The sequence below is a fragment of the Strongyloides ratti genome (genome assembly GCF_001040885.1).
Source record: "Strongyloides ratti genome assembly S_ratti_ED321, chromosome : 1".
NCBI lineage: Eukaryota > Metazoa > Nematoda > Chromadorea > Rhabditida > Strongyloididae > Strongyloides > Strongyloides ratti.
This window is the reverse complement of record NC_037307.1, coordinates 2,362,474-2,374,798: the sequence shown is the minus strand read 5'-3', so window position 1 is coordinate 2,374,798 and position 12,325 is coordinate 2,362,474. Positions and strand designations below refer to the sequence as shown.

At 24.4% G+C, this 12,325-nt stretch overlaps 5 protein-coding genes across 5 annotated transcripts; all 5 read left to right on the top strand.

The window, feature by feature from the left end:
• Nucleotides 1–116: 116 nt before the first annotated feature.
• On the top strand, nt 117–1,530 carry SRAE_1000074200 (Sterile alpha motif domain and Ankyrin repeat and Sterile alpha motif, type 2 domain and Sterile alpha motif/pointed domain and Ankyrin repeat-containing domain-containing protein; the record flags this gene model as incomplete). The annotated part of the gene is made up of 2 exons (XM_024647611.1): nt 117–269; nt 331–1,530. 2 exons carry the CDS (start codon nt 117–119, stop codon nt 1,528–1,530), a joined length of 1,353 nt encoding a protein of 450 aa, XP_024501671.1.
• Nucleotides 1,531–1,814: 284 nt separating this feature from the next.
• SRAE_1000074100 (Hypothetical protein) lies at nt 1,815–2,637 on the top strand (the record flags this gene model as incomplete). The annotated part of the gene is made up of 3 exons (XM_024647610.1): nt 1,815–1,913; nt 1,960–2,266; nt 2,315–2,637. The coding sequence occupies 3 exons, from the start codon at nt 1,815–1,817 to the stop codon at nt 2,635–2,637; spliced, it is 729 nt and encodes a 242-aa protein (XP_024501670.1).
• A 112-nt stretch (nt 2,638–2,749) lies between these two features.
• Nucleotides 2,750–3,451, top strand: SRAE_1000074000 (Hypothetical protein; the record flags this gene model as incomplete). Its single annotated transcript, XM_024647609.1, has 2 exons — nt 2,750–3,080; nt 3,120–3,451. The coding sequence occupies 2 exons, from the start codon at nt 2,750–2,752 to the stop codon at nt 3,449–3,451; spliced, it is 663 nt and encodes a 220-aa protein (XP_024501669.1).
• A 4,897-nt stretch (nt 3,452–8,348) lies between these two features.
• SRAE_1000073900 (6-phosphogluconolactonase) lies at nt 8,349–9,059 on the top strand (the record flags this gene model as incomplete). Its single annotated transcript, XM_024647607.1, has 1 exon — nt 8,349–9,059. The coding sequence occupies one exon, from the start codon at nt 8,349–8,351 to the stop codon at nt 9,057–9,059; it is 711 nt and encodes a 236-aa protein (XP_024501668.1).
• Nucleotides 9,060–9,624: 565 nt separating this feature from the next.
• SRAE_1000073800 (Pasilla) lies at nt 9,625–12,269 on the top strand (the record flags this gene model as incomplete). Its single annotated transcript, XM_024647606.1, has 3 exons — nt 9,625–9,745; nt 9,798–10,813; nt 12,252–12,269. The coding sequence occupies 3 exons, from the start codon at nt 9,625–9,627 to the stop codon at nt 12,267–12,269; spliced, it is 1,155 nt and encodes a 384-aa protein (XP_024501667.1).
• Nucleotides 12,270–12,325: the final 56 nt, after the last annotated feature.

Below are 12,325 nucleotides of genomic sequence, written 5' to 3'. Positions count from 1 at the left end.
GATTTTAAAAATATAAATAGAACTTTTTGTCATGAAGAAAATGATTACAACAAAGTATATAAATGACATCTAACGTCAAAAATGGTAATCACTTTTCTCTGTTTTTTAAACTAACGATGGACAAGCTAAGTGTAGATGAAGCTGATACTAAAATTACTAATGAAAATACTATACAAATTCTTGAATTACCATTACCTGAATTAAAAATTGACGATAGTTATATTATTGATATTTTTACTGCTGCATCAGTAGATTATTATACATTTCGTGTAAGTAATATATATATTATATCTTTTTTATTATTATTATTATTTAATTTTTATTTTATAGGATTTGGTTAGTAAAATAAAATTTAATGAAAAAGAAATATGTAGTATGGTAAATTTTTTAAATCAAAAAAATAATGGTGGTTGGAGTCCTTTATTATATGCATCATATTTAAATCAAATTGATACTATAAACTTACTTTTAAAATATAATGTAGATTGTAATATTGTAAATAATAAAAAAGAAACAGCAATAATGTTAGCATCTGCATGTGGTCATGATAATATTGTTAAAATGTTAATTGATAATAAAGGTGATTGTAATCTTCAAAATGAACATGGAAGAACTGCTTTGGTTTATGCAACTCTTCATAATCAAATTTCTTGTATTTATGTTTTATTAGAAAAGGGGGCTGATCCAAATGTTGTTGATGATACTGGAAATACACCAACTTTATATGCATGTAAGTGTGATAATGAAAATATTCTTAGAGTAATGTTACAATATGGTGGTAATCCTTACTCTGTTAATAAAGCAGGAGAAAGTTGCGAAAATTTAGTTGATGGAAATGATGTTATGTTAGAATTGATAAATGATGCAAAAAAAGAAAGAGATACTGATACAAATGGTACATTTAAATATACCAAGAAGAGTTATGTTAAACCACCATATGCTAATCCAAAGGGAAGAACTATGGAAAAACCAAAAGACATTTTAGAAATGCTTAAGTTAAGTCATTATATTCAAAATTTTGTCAAATATGATATTAATTTAAAAATGTTTTTTCATCTTACAGAAGTTGACTTAATTCATATAGGAATTGATAATCAAATTGCTCGTAATAAAATTTCTGGTATTATTATGTCATTTCCAACACAAAGAATTTTAGCTTGTGATCCTAAAGCTTCACTAAAATATCGGGCACAATTTGGTAAGGTACGAACACATAGTAATGAACAAAAAACATTAATTGAAAAACAAATTAAAGTAACAGTTAATGATTGTGAAGAGGCAGAAGCTGATATTTCTGGATTAAAACATGATATACATAAACTTTCTTTGATTGAAAATTCAACTATAGCTAGACATAAAAGTATATCACGTTGTGTTTTTTCAATATATAAACAATTAAATACCATTAATAGCAGTAAATATAGTAAAAAAGTAGAAAAATCCAAAGAAATAATGAATAATTTCTTGAGAAAATACAATGCTCTTATCACTAATAGAGGTACTCCTATTGGAGAGACAAAGAAATGGTGATAAAATATAGAAATGTCGATTGACTAATCATTATATTTGTGTCATTATTTTAAAAATAAATTATTATTTATTTATTTTAATTTTATATTTGGTTAATTTATTTAATATTATTTCTATCTTATTATTAAAAGTTAATGTATTATTATTATGTATTTATAGATGACAAAGTAGTTGATTTTATAAAAAAAAAAAATCAATTAATAATTTGATAAGATAGCTTTTTTACATTTTGAGACAAGTGTTTCGTTTTTTTATTAGAAAGAAAAATGTTCTCGATTCCTTTTATGTCAAGTTTTAATATTGAAGAAATGTGTTTAGGAATAAATATGAAATCATTTAATAAACCAAATAATTATTTTTGTGGTGGAAGATTTCATATTAAGGTTAGTATAATTATTTAAAATTATTTTATTAAATTTTTTTTTATAGAATGCTATTGTTATCATATGTATTATAACATGTTTAAGAAATTTTATTGAAGGATGCTTATTATATGATAAATATTTATACATTTCTTCATCAGATCCAAAAACAATGCTTTTTGGTATTTTTTTAGAAATAATTAGTATATTATTAATGTATATTGGATATATAAAAAATGATCAAAATTTTTTAATTCCATATATTATTATTCAAATAATGTTTATAACAATTCATGGTGTTATATTATTTCTTGATATTTTAAGATGTATATGGCCATCAATGCCTGAAAATATTTTATTAGAATATAAAGAGGGTAAGTTTTTTTTTTTATATTATTATTAATAAAAAACTTTTTTTATAGGAAATACATTAGAATATATTAGATTATTTGTTATATTTAGTATATTTATTGTTGATTGTTATTGTTTAAAAGTTATTCTTAAAACTTATGTTTATTTAGAAAATGAAAATGTTGAATTTAAACCAAGACATCCAATAACAATCATGCCTCAAAATCAAATACATTTTACCGTTGAAGATGAAGAAGTATACTCATATGGAAATCCAAATTATACTGAAAATCAAATATCTAATGAACATTTATCAAGTGATGAGGATTACTTAGATTTAACAAGAGATGGATATGGAAAGAAAAAAAAATCAAAAAAAGGAGATTTAAAATAATATTATTAAATATTTTTATCATTTGTTATCAGTAATAAAATCAAAAGCTTATCAAAATTATATATAATACATTATTAAGAAACATTTAGATTGATATTTTTATTTTTAAATAATGGAAATTAATAATATATTTTATATTTTTTTATTTTTATACTTATTAAATTTTATTAATGCTGAAAAGCCACCAAATGTATTGACATGTAATAAATCAAAACTTCCTACAACATGGCTTTGGACTGAAGGTCATGGTATTCTAGATATTGGTACTGCTGGAATGACACCTGATGGACCTGATTATTGCATTGATTTTAATAATACATCTACATTTGTACAAATTCAATATCATATTGATTTATTTAATACCTCAAAAAAAATATCTTATATAAAAAAAGAAAAAATGTCTTTTATAAAAAATGAAAAAATAACTAAAGATAGTAATATAAGTAAGTAAAAAAAAAATTAAATAAATAAATTTTTTGAAGCTAATTCATGTAACAATAAAAATGATCAGATTCATTATTGTTTTCCTCTTTGCGTAAATTCAACATTACAAGATATTGCAACAAAAAATGCCCTATTGTATAGAAGTGCCAGAGAAACAGCAAAATACATTTATAAAGATATGAATGAAAGAAAAAATTTTGTTGTTACAGTTTTGAAAATTAGTCTTGATACAAAAAATCCAGCAAAACTTTTACAAGATGTTTTCTTTGATCCAAATTATTGTAGTGTTTATATTGGTATACAAACAATTGGATATCCATATTTGTATGAAATTCAAATTGCTAAAATCTATAATTCAAAAATTAATTAAAAAAATATTTAAAAAAAAAAACTAAATATTAAATTAAAAAGAATTTTCTAAATATATAGTGTTGTTATTCTCATTTATTTCTTCAAAAATAGTTGTCTCTCTCCATGACAGATAAGAATATTCCTGAAAAAATGTTTCAATAAATTCTTTTATTTCTCCTTGAATATCAAAGTCTAAAAAATTATCATCTGTATTGATAACATTTAAATATTGTCCTTTTTCTCCTGTACTAACAAAAAAATAGATACCTTTTTGAGAAGGCTTAAATAACTTTTTTATAAATGAAATTTTTTTTAAAATTTTTGATTTAATATTTTTAATACTAAACATCTGTAAATGAAGAAAAAGAATATACTAGTTAGATAATAATATTTTTTTCTTTTTATAACATTCAGATCAAAAACTCTTAGCAAACTATTATTTAAAACTACTGTCTTTCGGCAATCATTAGAAACTTAAAACGGAATGACATTTTTATTTTGTATTTATAAATTTCAATCTAATATGTCAAATTTACAAAAGGGTAATTTGTCTCAATCTTTAATTTAAAGTATGCTTGATTACTAATTAATAGATTTAAAAAGCTATCTTAAGGTTAATTAATTTAATAAATGTGAAAATTATTGTATTAATAATAAAAGTTTCATTGCTAACATTTATTAAAATTGCTTTATTAAAAGTATACATAAGTTTTTATTATTTATTTTAATAATCAAATAATGATTTACAATTTTAAATGCAAAACAATTATTATAATAGCACACATTAATTAGTAGTACTTATAGGTTTAAATTTTTTTCATAAAAAATTCTAACGGTAATCAGAAGTTAGCAAAAATTCTTTTCTAAAAACTTTATTAATTAGAAATACTCAAAATAACTTTTGGAATTTTTTAAAATTATTATTCTCTTATAGATATAAAACTAAATTTCAAGTTTTCCACAATACAATGTTATGAAAATAATTTTTTTCAGAATTTGAGAAGGCCACTATACTCATTCGATAGCCCTTTCAAAATAACGAATTTTGCATATAATCATGACTATAATCAAATTAATGGTTAAGAAGTTACAGCCATCTAAAGTTTGAGGGCGAAAATGGGGAATATTTTTAATAAAAATACGACTTCTGTGATGCAATCAAAAATATTAAAATTAATTCAGTGATTCTAGATCAGTTTTTTACGGGAAATTCATTAAAGGTAGTCTCATCTTCATAGGACTTACTATTCTTGAGATATGATCCAAAAACGTTGTTTGAAAAATTTTCAAGCATGAACTTATAACTTGAACAAATGAGCTTCTATGAGTATGAAACTTGATGCGCTGGGCTTCTTTAAACTTTTCAAGCATAGTCTACGTTGAAAAGTTTTTCTAATTTTCAGTAGTTTTCAAGATACGATATGTGGTATTTTTGCGCGCCTAACTTTTTGTTATCATTTTTTATATCTCAAGAATGGTTAAAGATATAAACAAGTTTTAAAGGTAGACCCTATATGAAATTTGTTCAGAAGTTGATTGCAAAAAACTGCTCTTACATAGCTTTATTTTGAAGCGAGATATAATGAAAGGCGGAAATTTTTTTTAAATATTCATTGTTCTCGACTCTTTAATATCTAGGCTGAAATTTATCGTATAACTATAAGATTAGATTCATTCGATTTCTCTTGAAAAATTTATCTATAATATATAATTTTTTTAGAAAATATTATAATTTTGACGAAGTTCAAAAGTTACACAAAAATATTCTAAACTTCCTACCTGACCATTAAAAATAGTGCACTAAAAAAAAACTTTTTTTTCGAATTTCAAAATGCCACTATACTCATTCGATAGCCCTTTTAAAATAATGAATTTTGCATATAATCATGACTATAATCAAATTAACGGTTAAGAAGTTACAGCCTTCTAAAGTTTGAGGGCGAAAGTGGGGAATATTTTTAATAAAAATACGACTTTTATGATACTAGTGAAAATGTTAAAATTAATTTAATGATTCTAGATCAGTTTTTTACGGGAAATTCATTAAAGCTAGTCTCATCTTTATAGGACTAATCATTCTTGAGATATGATTCAAAAACGTTGTTTGAAAAATTTCAAGCACGAACTCATAACTCGAACAAAAATGGTCCTATGAGTATGAGACCAGATGCGCTGGACTTCTTTTGACTTTTAAGATATAGTCTATGTTGAAAAGTTTTTCTAATTTTCAGTAGTTTTCAAGATATGATAACTGGTATTTTTGCGCGCTCAATTTTTTGTCATCATTTTTTTATATCTCAAAAATGGTTAAAGATATAAAAAAGTTTTGAAGGTAGACCTTATATGAAATTTGTTCAGAAGTTGATTGCAAAAAACTGCTCTTACGTAGCTTTATTTTGAAGCGAGATATAATGAAAAACGGAAATTTTTTCTAAATATTCATTGTTCTCGACTCTTTAATATCTAGGCTGAAATTTATCGTATAACCATAAGATTAGATTCATTCGATTTCTCTTGAAAAATTATTCCAGAATATATAATTTTTTTTCAAAAATTTTATGAATTTTGACAGAGTTCAAAAGTTACTCAAAAATATTCTAAACTTCCGACCTGGCCCTTTAAAATAACATACGAAAAACTTTTTTTTTGAATTTTAAAATGTCACTATACTCATTCGATAGCCCTTTCAAAATAATGAATTTTGCATATAATCATGACCATAATCAAATTAATGGTTAAGAAGTTACAGCCATCCAAAATTTGAAGGCGAAAGTAGGGAATATTTTTAACAAAAATACGACTTCTGTGATACTATTAAAAATATTAAAATTAAATTAATGATTCTAGATCAGTTTTTTACGGGAAATTCATTGAAAGTGATCTAAAGTTTATACGACCTATCATTCTTGAGATATGATGAAAAAACGTTGTTTGAAAAATTTTCAAGCATGAACTTATAACTCGAACAAATGAGCTCCTATGAGTATGAAACCATATGCGCTGGACTTCTTTTAACTTTTAAACCATAGTCTACGTTGAAACTTTTTTTTTATTTTTAATAGTTTTTGAGATATGATATGTGGTATTTTTGCGCGCTCAATTTATTGTCATCATTTTTCATATCTCGAAAGTGGTTAAAGATAAAAAAAAAGTCTAAAGATATTTTTTTTATAAAAATGTTTAGAAGTTGATTGCAAAATTTTTCTTCTTTTTTTATTTTGAAGTAATATATAATAAAAGACAAAAATTCTTCATAAATATTCATCGTTCTCCATACTTTAACATCACAATTAAAATTTATCATATGAATATGAAGTTGAATAATGGTTTTCTTCTTTCAAAATTAGTTTAAAAGACGATTTATTTAGAGATAAAAAACACTAATTTTGAATTCTTTTAGATCATTTTGGCAAAAAGAATGATTTATTATCACTTTTCATAAATATTCATATTCTTGAATTTAAAAATTTTATCCATTAAATTATCGTCTTTATATTATAATGCGCGATGCTTTTATATTTGCAAATATAAAAAAATTATCACTCGAAAATTTGAATAATTTTTCTGGCTTTTTTTTGCTTATTAATAAAATTAATCTATTATCATAAAAAATGAGCCTTTTTTCTTTCTGTGTTTAAATATTTTCAACTTCTACAAAGGTTCAGAAATTAACAAAAAATATTTCAAATTCTTAATTTGATAGTTGATAACTTTCGTGTATTGCATATAATCAAACATACTTTTAAAAGGCTAAAAATACCAACAGAAATTTTTATTTTTTTTAACATTTGTTTATTCTTATCCTTACAAAATCTTTTTAAATTTAACCAATTTTATAAATTCAGATTACCTTAACAATATTTTTTAAAAAGCAAATTATTTATGGTTCAATTCTCTTTTATCAATACATATATTAATCTATCTTTAAAATTGTGTAAAAAATGATCAAATTACAGAAATGTATTTATAAAATAAAAAAGTGGCCAGATAATTGCAAATTATTTTTGTTAGTGACATTGATATTATTATAAAGAAAATTGGTGATACAGTCTACAATATATTTATCTTATAAATATTACCACAAATGAAAGTACTTGCAAAATGATAAAAAATAAAGATGAATTAAAAAAATAGTTTAAATTTTGTTTATATTTTATACCAGAATAAAACTTACTATTATACTATTACTTTATATTCATTTTATACGTTATACTTTTTACCATTGAAAGAAACAACGACATAAGGTTATCATTAAACAGCTTATTTTATACTTAATTTTATTCTCTTTGAAATAAAATTTTATATGATTGACAAGATGTTAAAATTTTTAACAAAACTTCTGTTATCGTACTTATTTTACATTATCAATCTTTTTTGATTGCTATTTTAATATAAAATTTAATATTTTTTTAAATCATTAATCTGTGGTATAATTATTAACTTTATTTTCAAAAATGTTGCTAATTTCATTAAACATATTCATTTATTATTATTTTTCTTTTACAATACACTTTTAAAATATTATCTCATAAAATTGACATTCTTTTTGTGAAGAGTATTTTTTTGTCTTTAAAATAAATAATTTTCTTCCAAAAATAAAGAAAATATAATTAAATATTAACAAATTAATAATAAACAAAAATTTTCATAGAAAAGTTAAAAAACAATTAGTAAAAGTTTTAATAAATCATTAGAAAATAATAAACAAGAATTTAGTTATATATTTTAATGAAAAACATGGCCCTTCAAAAAACTGAATAGTACCAAAGTTTTATTATTTTATTGATCATACCAACATCGTGTTGAGAAGATTTCATTACACGTTAACCTAATTATTCATAGATTCTACCATATATTACCTTATTTTTTTTTATTTAAAATAGCTTATTATTCCAGAATCTTAAACATCATATATAATGGCAACAATCACATTATCTTCAAATGAAATTGTTCCTTACATAAAAGACTTGCTTAGAAAGACCATTGAAAATGGAAAAAATAAAGCTGCAGTTTACATTGGATTATCTGGAGGTTCTATGCCTAAAACTGTCAGTGACTCACTTAATCAACTAAATAAGGAAAATCTCCCAATGGAAAATGTTAAATTTTTTATGGTTGATGAAAGAATTGTCCCACTAGATGACAAAGATTCAAATTGTGGTGAATATTTAAAACTACTACCAAAAAACTTTGAGAAATACTTTATTCCAATAACTAATTTTAGTGATGAAAAATTGGCCGCAGAGGAATTTGAAGAGATACTTAAAAAAGACAAAAATCTGGAAATTTCACAAACAGGTTTTCCGATATTTGATTTGTTAATTCTTGGTCTAGGACCAGATGGGCATACATGTTCACTATTTCCCAACCATCAATTAGTTGAGGAAAATGTTAAATGGGTTGCCCCAATTAGTGACTCTCCTAAACCACCACCAAGACGTGTTACGATAACAATTCCTGTTATAAATAGTGCTAAAAAAGTTGTTTTTCTGGCAACTGGTGAAAATAAGAAGAATGCTATTAAAGAGATACTAATAAACCATAATAAAGAATACCCGCCATCTTCAATTAAGTTACAAAATGGTACCCAAGTTACATGGATAATTGATCATGACCCTTTTGCCTGATAACTTATCTCTATAAATATTTTAAAATATGCTTATTGTAAACATGTAATAAAAGTAAAGTTTTAAAAATTTTCCAACCACACTTTTTGGTACTATGGGCCTAATAGATAAATTTTACCAACAAATAAGGCGGAGTGGTCGAGTCCCATAACGATAAAATCACTTTCCATGTTTACAAGAGTAATTGCGCCCCCTTTATTGGCACAAACATTTGCCACTTTTTTTTTCTAAAATATTTATTATTTTTTCTACACATTTTAATAATTATAAATTAAAAAAACGAACAATTACTTTTTTTCTTTCCTCATACTGTTTAAAATCTGTCATTTTCATCCACACCTCACAAAACACAATCCATAACAAATACTAGATGAGTTGTCCAAAGTTTAGGCGTTTAGTGTGTCATCTTACAATATGACAGTTTGCTTTTTCTCAACATCTGTTGTTATCGATTGCTGTATATATACTTTTTATAATTAGGTCATTCTACTCATTAAGTCTATCGCTTTTCCCCTATTATTAGATTCCAACCTTAGGTTTTGTTTTATTTATAGAATAGTAAGTTATGTCAAATAACCTTGTTAAGTGTGAAACTAATAATATGTCAGGAAACGCACAAAAAAGACAAAATAATGATAAGGGAGGTCCACCAGCAAAAAGAGGTAATTCATTACCTATGGACAAAGGTATTTTTTTTTTATTTATTTTTTTGTTGTTTACATGTATTTTTTTTTTAAGATTCTGTGGCAATAAAAATTCTTATTCCTGCCTCAGCAGTTGGTGCTATCATTGGAAAAGGAGGAGAAACTATGCGTAATTTAAAGAATGACTCTGGTTGTAGAGTTCACATGTCCAAAAACCAAGAAGTTTATCATGGTACAAATGAAAGAATATGTCTTGTTAAAGGCAAAATTGATGCATCAATGAAAGTTATGAATGTTATTATTGATAAGATTAAAGAAAAATCTGATCCAAATGCTCCTTCTGATAACTATGATCTTAAAGGTGTTGAAAGAGGAAAGATGATGAAACTTCTTGTACCAAATACATCAGCAGGTATGGTTATTGGAAAAAGTGGAAGTAATATTAAAGAGATTCGTGATAACACTGGTGCTAATATTCAAGTTTATCCAAAAGCTGGAAGTGCTGAAGCTAAGACATCTACTGAACGTGTAGTTACAATTGGTCATGACAACCGTGAGGTTCTTCTTGATGCAGTTAAAAGGGTTCTTGAAAAAGTTGCCCAGGATCCTCTTCATGATCAACCATTTGATAACAAAGATTCCAATGATAATAATGGATCATTCGCTCAAGTTCCAACACAAAACTTTAGTAATTTCTCTAGTAATCCAAATTCAAATATGAATAATTGGCAAGGAAATAAAGATGGTGGTCAATTTCCACCTAATCAACAAAAGTTTAATCCAATGAATGGACTCGGAAATATGGATGTTATTAATTTCCTTGAAGGACTTCAATGTACACTTCGTGGCCATGGGTTTAATGAACCAGCTGTTGCTGAAATTATGTCTGCGATGCAGATTTTAACTAAATACAATATAATGGGATTAGGACTTGGTTTGGGTGTTGCTAGCATAGGATTAATGAGATCAAATGAACAACAACAAAATATGCAAAATGTTGCTCCAAGTATGATGGGCCAACCAGTTCCAATGCAACAGCCCGGCTATACTATGCCACAAGGAAACATGATGTCTAACGGACCTGGTATAAATCAGGCACCTGGTAGCAGTGTAAGTTTTTTGCAAAACTCAGGATATAGGTATAATTCTTACTGAGATTCTTAATTGTTACTACTATACCTATATATATAATATATTAATTGATATCCTTAGTTAAGTTGATTTTATACACTTTATAATTTGATTGATTATTAATATAAATATCCCACTTTAGTACGTAAAAAATTATCATTTTACTTTTCACGAGTAACTGTAATTATTTTTTTTTTGATGTTTTATTATCATATTCTTAACGTACATTCATTATTCACCAAGTCATATTGTACGATTTTTGTTATCAACTATCTACATAGCATTACTCATTCATATAACTCAAAACAACAAAAATTTTTTTTATTATTTTTTTACTTCCACACTCTGCCTTTTCAGTATCAATGGTAATTTCAATACATGAATCTTATTCAGAATGCATTTGCTATAAAAAAAAACACAAGTCCTTTTCAATCTAAACTTTATGTTTATCAACTTTTTACCAATTCATCTAAATATAGATTCATCATTATAATCACCTTCAATCCTGTGGTGCCGTCTTTATTCATTATACTTTTTAATGCTTTTTATTTTTATACAACTTTTTACGTTAATCATTCGACATAATATACATGATATTTCCTGCTGCTTCATATTTGATGCTATTATTATAAATTACCTAATCATCATCAGTCTGTATCATCAGAGGGCGGTAACCTTTTAACAAATTTGGAATATTACCTAAAAAAAAACATTCTTCATTTGATATATCAAATTATGCATATACACAACAGAATTTGTAGAATGAGGAATATTTTAAAATGCCGTTTTTGGCGAAGAGTTTTTGATACCGAGATACACTTATTACATTATGCTTTATGTAAAGTTAACAAATGTTATCGAGAAATTATTAATTTATGTTATTTATTAATAATTATATTTTCATTACCAATTCACGTTGTGTTTATTATGTTTATATTTAAGTATTCATTTTCCTTCATAAATATTTCTCTAAAATATTAATTTTAAACTTTCTCATATACAGTTTTTGGACTGGTAAAATGTGTATGTATAACTTTTTAAATAGTGTACATATTGATTTTCTATTTTCTTTAATTTTGTGAAAACAGACCAACATATATGAAATATATTTATATATGTTTGAGTTCTTGTTTTAATATCGTTATATCTTCATATGTAAAATTTTCACTAATAATTATATTAACACTTTCATTTAATTATGGGAGGTACACATTTAATGGTAAAAAGAACTTTTTTTTTTCTCTATAAAATATATAATAAATAATATTTTTGTATAGTTCAAAAAAATATGTTTTTAAAATTTGTTTATTATTTTATTATTTTGCTGTAGGTTTTGTTAAACGATTTTTATTTTTGTTTAATGATTATCTTCTATCATTTGTATCTTAGTAAATTAAAATTGACATTATTTTTACAGATTTTATTAGCAACTTGAAAAAAAAACCCTACTATTTTGTCTAAAACAAATAAATAGTATATAATTACATAAAA